General features: G+C 35.1%; 1 protein-coding gene across 15 annotated transcripts; it reads left to right on the top strand.

The window, feature by feature from the left end:
* Positions 1-2,466: 2,466 nt before the first annotated feature.
* LOC107900197 (uncharacterized) lies at positions 2,467-5,604 on the top strand. 15 transcript variants are annotated; one of them, XM_016825893.2, is made up of 6 exons: positions 2,481-2,619; positions 2,931-3,336; positions 3,487-3,797; positions 3,876-3,932; positions 4,094-4,518; positions 5,016-5,604. In XM_016825893.2, exons 1-6 carry the CDS (start codon positions 2,613-2,615, stop codon positions 5,295-5,297), a joined length of 1,488 nt encoding a protein of 495 aa, XP_016681382.1. In that variant the 5' UTR covers positions 2,481-2,612; the 3' UTR covers positions 5,298-5,604. The 15 variants fall into 15 exon arrangements, with proteins under 15 accessions (XP_040937804.1, XP_040937795.1, XP_016681382.1 ...); XM_041081862.1 differs by having other exon boundaries at positions 2,931-3,345; XM_041081866.1 differs by having other exon boundaries at positions 2,490-2,619; positions 3,172-3,345.
* Positions 5,605-6,897: the final 1,293 nt, after the last annotated feature.

The following is a 6,897-nucleotide window of genomic DNA, read 5'->3' as shown; positions in this document are numbered from 1 at the left end:
TGTCGTTGTCAGAGGACTTTTACTAAAGCTACCTTTTTATTTCTTAACTCTTTCATCTCACGTGCCAAAATTTTGATCGGGTCTTCACTATAAGTCATAGCGGGCTGAATCTCAACCTCTGTCGAGAAAATAATATGTGAAGAGTCTGACCGATACCGTCGTAACATAGGCACATGAAAAACATTGTGAATCTTTTCTAATCCTGGTGGTAAAGCCAACCAGAATGCAACAGGTCTAATCCTTTCAGTGATCTCATATGGCCCAATAAATTGTGGACTTAGTTTTCCTTTACGGCCAAACCGAAGAACTTTCTTCCAGGGTGAAACTTTCAGAAATACTTTATCGCCAACTTGAAATTCTATTTCTTTTCGCTTAAGATCCGCATAGGATTTCTGATGGTCAGAAGTTGTTTTCAAACTATCTCTAATCACTTTTACTTTTTCTTCGGTTTCACGAATCAAATCAACTCCATGTATCTTTTTCTCACTGAACTCAGTCCAATACAACGGAGTTCTACATTTACGACCATACATAGCTCTATACGGTGCCATTTTAATGCTTGACTGATAGTTATTATATGCGAATTCAACTAAAGGCAAATACTTTTCCCAATTGCCTTTGAATTCTAAAATACAACACCGAATCATATCTTCTAGAATTTGTATCACACGTTCGGATTGACCATCAGTCTGAGGGTGGAATGCAGTGCTGAAATGTAATTGCGTACCCAGAGCATCTTGCAACTTGTTCCAGAATCGGGGTGTGAATCGTGGATCTCTGTCTGAAATAATGGAGACTGGCACACTGTGTATTCTGACAATTTCAGAAACATATAACTCTGTTAATCTGTCCAGGGAGAAATCCATACGTACCGAAATAAAGTATGCAGACTTCGTCAAACAATCAACAATCACCCAAATGGCATCTTTTTTTAGTCCTTCCTTTTCTTTTTAATAAATGACCCAATATTTTTACTTTTTGCATAAATGGCCCAATATGTTTATACTTCTTCTTTTCCATCCCAAAAATCTCTATTTTCAATTATGGTGATCTGTTTCACTCTATCATCAATCTCTTTTGTCTTCTTCTCTACCTTTCAATCTCTTCCCATCCAAATTCTGTCATGCCAAAACCTAAACCACAACTTCCATTCTATGCCCTCATGGCCACCATTGTTTTGTCACTAAACTACAGTTTCCAATCTTGTGTCGCCAAAACCAAAAACAAATATTGCAACCCAATTGTTTGTGAAAATGTCACAATGAGCTACCATTTTTTATTACCAACCCAACCTCCCAAATGCGACAACTACAAATTTGAACTTGACTGCGACAGCAACAACCCAAACCATGTTTTTGAAAACCAATAAACCTGAATCAATGAAAATGACTTTGTGATACCATGTTAACAACCAGATTCAGAGCTTATTGTAATTCCATTCGTTATATGAACCTTTCTCTGCAAAAGGGGCTTCGAATTCATTCAATTTGTCTTGTTTTCCAACCGACAATTCTTAATCCTGTTAAGGATCTAGAGGATATGTATTCATCGTGGAGAAGCAGTAAATCTTTTGTTGAATTGGTTCGAACAATGCTTTGTGCCAAAGCTATGGCGCCATATACATAAGATTCAGAAAAGTGAAGAACTGTTAAATATGCTTCCCTATGATTAAATTGCTTGTTTTTCAGCTTATTTTGCCTTGCATTATCTGTGGAATAAAGATAAAATTGTATTAAAAAACAACAATTTAGGCTTTGTTTGATGAAATTTAAATAGCAATTAGTCCAACTCGCTAATAGGATTTAAAAGATCCTTTCTGTTTGATATGAAAATTTTCTCTTATTCTCCTCCTCCTCCTCGTCCTTCCTCTTCTTCTTCTTTTATTCCCCAGCCTAGTTAAGGTTTTAAATTGGGACCTTTTACACAATAGGATGTCATGTCACTTTTCCATTACGTTTGTAACGGAAAATGGTTAAAATGACTGATTTGTTATTTTTCGAAAGTTGAGTGACTGAATTGAAATTAGAGTGACTGTTTTGTCAGCTACATGTCATGTCATTTTTCTATTACATTTGTAATGGAAAATGATTAAAAGGGTTGATTTGTTATTTTTCGAAAGTTGAGTCACTGAATTGAAATCAGAGTGGCTGTTTTGTCAACCACACCAAAGTTGAGTGAATGTTGGTGTAATTTACCCTAAATATTTAGTATATAAAAAATAATCTAGAACAGCTGATTTATTTTTAACTCAATTAGCATGAACATTATTACTAATGCAAGAAAACGTCGATTCGAGTACTCCTACAATGATATTGTTAAAAAGAAAAATAATCAAGCAATTTTTAATACAAAACTTAAATTAATTTTATACAATAGTATAGCGACTATTAATAGAGTTTGACTAGAAATCCTTACTTTTAAGCCAACATTTGATATGGTCCTTTGACTTTTATTTAATTTATTTTTTATTTCAATTTGTAAACTATTCAATAAATTCCAAAAAAATAAAAAAAAGAACCCTAGGTCATTGCGGCGTAACACTCTCCTGCGCATGGTGAACTTGGCTCTCTCGCTCACCAATCAAAGTTCAACACGGAAACAAAGAGACTCGAATGCCAGGTTCTTCTCCTCCTCTTCTCTCTTCCCTGTTCTGAGGTTTAGGGTTTTCTGATTTTGTGGATTTCCGTTTTTCTTTTTTGTAATTTTTATTTTTATTTCATCAGAATAATTTTTCCTTATGGTTTTCATTGATCACTTTTACCATCTATTGTGGAAATAAACGAGTCTTGATTTATCATTATCTTTTCTTTTCCCTGCTACGTCGATGAATGTTTTACCTTTTAAAAGGAAAAAAGGAAGAAGCAAAGGTTAAAATTATTGATTTGAATTTTTCAGGGATTAGTTATTAACTCACTTATAATGAATTTAAGGAGTCCTTGACTTGGAGCTAAAAAACAAGTCGAAATCAATGACGGAAGTGTTTTCGAATAATAACGAAAATGGAAACTTGCCCTTTGATTCCAAAGATAAGATTATGCATTGTGTGAGTAATTGTGAGGACAATGGCTTTGTTGAGGAAACCTTCAGTGGAGTAGAACCACCAAAGATACACGAAGGAAACCAGGATGTGGACATTAACATAACTGAATGTACAAATTCTGGCGTTGATAGGTTACCTGTCACCGAATTTCAGGATGCCACTGATAATTCGAGTTCTTTCGGTGGTACAATGTCTGGGGATGAGAACGACTCTGCAATAAGTGATGCTGAAGTTGAATCAGCATTATCTGGTGGCAGTCCGTTCGGATCTCTGCTTGATGGATTGTTTCAAATGAGGTGCTTTTTGTAGGTTGAACTATGTTATGTTTGTTTAAAGTGTTATTTGCTACTGTCTTACTGTTCTGTGGTGTGTATATCTTTTCTCGATTTTATGTCAAATTACATGGTGCACTATTTAGATTGTTTTCCTTTTCCTAAATTTTCCAGGAAGAGAAAGTTGACGGATCATTGGAGGAGGTTTATTCATCCCCTTATGTGGCGATTAAAATGGTTAGAGCTGCAGCTTAAGGAACTTAAGTCTCAAGCATCAAGATATGATAGAGAAATTGTGGGATATGATCAGAAAAGGAAGTTTGAATATGAAAAGTTCACAATTGAAGGGCTTAATGTAAAGTCACAACCCTTTCAATGTCAAGTTCAAAGGAAGAAAGTAATGAAGAGGAGGAAAAGAAAACGGATTGAAAATATGACTGATTTAGCATCTTACATGTCATGTCATAACATCTACTCATATTATGGTATGATTTTCATAATCATTCTTTTTGGAATGTATTTTCCAAGTGCAAACCTGATGAGTTTATTTTCTTTGCTCCCAGAAAGTAAGAAATCTGTAATTGCTACTGCCACTCTAGATGATGATAATGGTAAATTAGGTAAGAGGAGTTATATTTAACACAGATTTGGTGACTGTGTAGCTTGTAGGTAATAGGGCAAGGTTCAACTAATAACTCTTGCATTGTGTGTCTGCAAACATTGGCTTTCTCCCTCTACTAGATGAGATTTTGTCTATTTTCTTACATCATAATTTCTGCAGGAACCAAAACAGACTACACCAATGATGACTTTGGATTTATTGATGACTTGTCTCATCTTGAATTCAGTGATTCTGATACTTTGTCAGAACAGATCCTTAGAAAGATTGATCTTCTTCAATCGCAAGCTCATAAACTAAAGACCAGAGTTGACAAGACGGTGAATGAAAGTCCTCGAAAGTTCTCTTCCATTAATATGTTGAGTTCACCTGCATTAACCGGTTCTAGAAATCAACCTTCTCCAACTCGGAGTGGAGATAGAGCCCTGGTTAGATCTCAACATACTTCATCCCAGCATCGATCTAAGAGTCACTTTAGAGTTCTTTTTAGGCCTGGAAGTGCAGTCTCAAGCCATGGAGAGGTGACACCCTTTCCTGATATGATTGAGGGCTCCGGTCAGCATCTTGCTGGGATTTCTTATGAAAATGTGAGCTCTCTTTTCACACATTCTTCTTCGTCTTGGTCTTTTGGAAGTTTTTTCTTCCATCGTTTTCTATTGCTAACAATTCTTCTCTTATTTTAAGTTTTACGCTTTAATTCGTTGCTGTTGCTTATTGCCATGGTAGCAGATAACAAGATTTTAGTTGGATCTGGATTTATGGTTTAATTCTTTGCTCCTGCTAATTCTGGTCCTACTAAAATGCTAGCTTTGTTTCTCTGTGACTAATGACTAGGAAAGAAAGCTTTTTTGTTTCTCTGTCTAATATGAAATTGAAAAACATTCTCCTCATCAATTTTCTTTCGCTCTTCTTATTATTTCCTCCTTACTAGTTCTTTTGCACATCTAATCAGGATCTGTTTTTAGTTTTTTTTTTTCTTTTTTTGTAATAGATGTTGTGTATGATGGCTAGTATTAGCTTCTAAATATCCATTTTGACCATCTAGTTTTCATTTATAATGCAACTGCCATCATTATATATGCAGACGGAGGATGATATTTTGATACATAATCAGGCTGCCAAGGAAGAGTTGCAAAATTTTCAAAGTGGTTTAACTCAGCAGGCAGAGGAATCGCGGATTCCAATTGAAAAGCCTAAGACAGTTTGTACTGCTCTTGCTCCTGCAGATAACCCCCCTACAAACCCTCCTGTTCCACCAAATGTGAAGTTAACTTCTACTTCCAAGTCAAAGGGCCCTAGCAACAAAAGGAAGAGAGGAAAAAGAAAATCTGGCACAGGTAAGTGGAGTCGGAGATCCTCAGGTTAGATAAATTTATTAAGTTGGGATTTTGTATGTATACATGTTATGAGAAAACAACACCTGGAAGGGCAGTGGTAAACTTTTGATGCTATCTACAATTATATCTTTGTACATGCTTAGTGTCTATTTCCCAACCTTCTTGTTGCATCAAGTATGGTTTGTACATGCACTTCTCACCCTGAGGGGACACACTTCTTCAGTATAGATGCCATGTGGTATTCTAAGTATGACATTCTGTACAGGGATATTACTTTATTTTGGTGACGTACATGTAGCGTTTCTCAATCAATTTGTCATTGCTTGGCATTTCTCATTTAGGTTGAAAAGTGAAGGGTAATGTTTATTAAACAAACGAAACAAGGGTCATTAATTGTAGAGTGTACCGGTGAGATTTTACAAGAAGAGGAAGAAAGAAGCCAAATGTGATTTGAGAAATGAGATGGGATGTGGCATTAGTAAATGAAATGAAGTGCAGTATGATTTCAGGTTTGAAGGAACAGTAAAGAAAAAGGTGTAGCATTGAATCATGGGTGTTGTTCAAACCCTTACGGTTAGTGAAACATACTCAAACAAAGTCCCTGGCATAAAATCAGCACCATCTTATGTCTTTCCAGTTTAGACAAAATCATTAGATTTATATATTTTCATGTCAAAACAAAGTTTAGCATATACTTATGTTACTCACGTGTTAAGCTTCATCAGCATTGTAAGCTATCCAGATGTCAAATTTTGCATCAAACTGTACACTCTCTGCAATGAAAAGCTCTTTTGGGGGCAACTATTTGACTTCATGGCGTAACAATATGCGTATATGGATCCTATTGTTCTTGGGGCAAACTGACATTTGCTCTAGAAATTTGCACACTTTTATATAAAACCTAGGAAATCTTCATTTATCTCATATTGCTATATGAGCTGGACTGTTTGAGATCACAACTTTTTTCATTTTTTTCCCATCTCATGAGCATCTTTCATTCATTTTCAGGAAGAGACATCAAATTGAAGGGGGTGTTGTTCTTTTCAATTTTTTTTTCTTTTACCATAATAATTAGCATGAGATGGGAAGAAGAGAAGAGAAAAAAAAAAGATAGAATTGCCTTAATTTTGAACCAGACTAGATCAGCCGATTGGACTTGTTGGATGTGGAACCGGTTGGGGTACCGGATCTAAGAGAGAAAAAACTGGATGACCCATGAATCGGGACGGATCTGTTGAATCGGATTAAAAAGTTGATTAAACCAATAATTGAATTGGATTTTACACTCTTTTTCTTAATTTTATGATTTTTTAAAATAATTTAGTTAACTTGAACCGAATAAATCAATGAGATTAAGAATGTTTTAGAGACACGGTTGAACCAAACGTAATTAATAGCGTCTCTATACAGTAGTGGGAGAGTAAGATATGGAAATAGGAAGATTAGAGATTATACAGTATGTTTGTTTAATTAATTAAACAGTTACATAATTAATTTTGTTTTGTTCCATTCCCTAGAAACTTGACCTCTCCAATTTTATTTTACTTTATATAACTTGGGCTTTTCTAAGAAAAAAAAAATTAAAAAGGAGTTTGAAATTTGTCTCTCTTTTGGAGATTTCCAAATATT

The sequence above is a fragment of the Gossypium hirsutum genome, chromosome A11, assembly GCF_007990345.1.
Source record: "Gossypium hirsutum isolate 1008001.06 chromosome A11, Gossypium_hirsutum_v2.1, whole genome shotgun sequence".
NCBI classification, from domain to species: Eukaryota; Viridiplantae; Streptophyta; class Magnoliopsida; order Malvales; family Malvaceae; genus Gossypium; species Gossypium hirsutum.
Note: the sequence above shows the minus strand (reverse complement) of the source record. Positions and strands in the feature narration are given on the sequence as shown.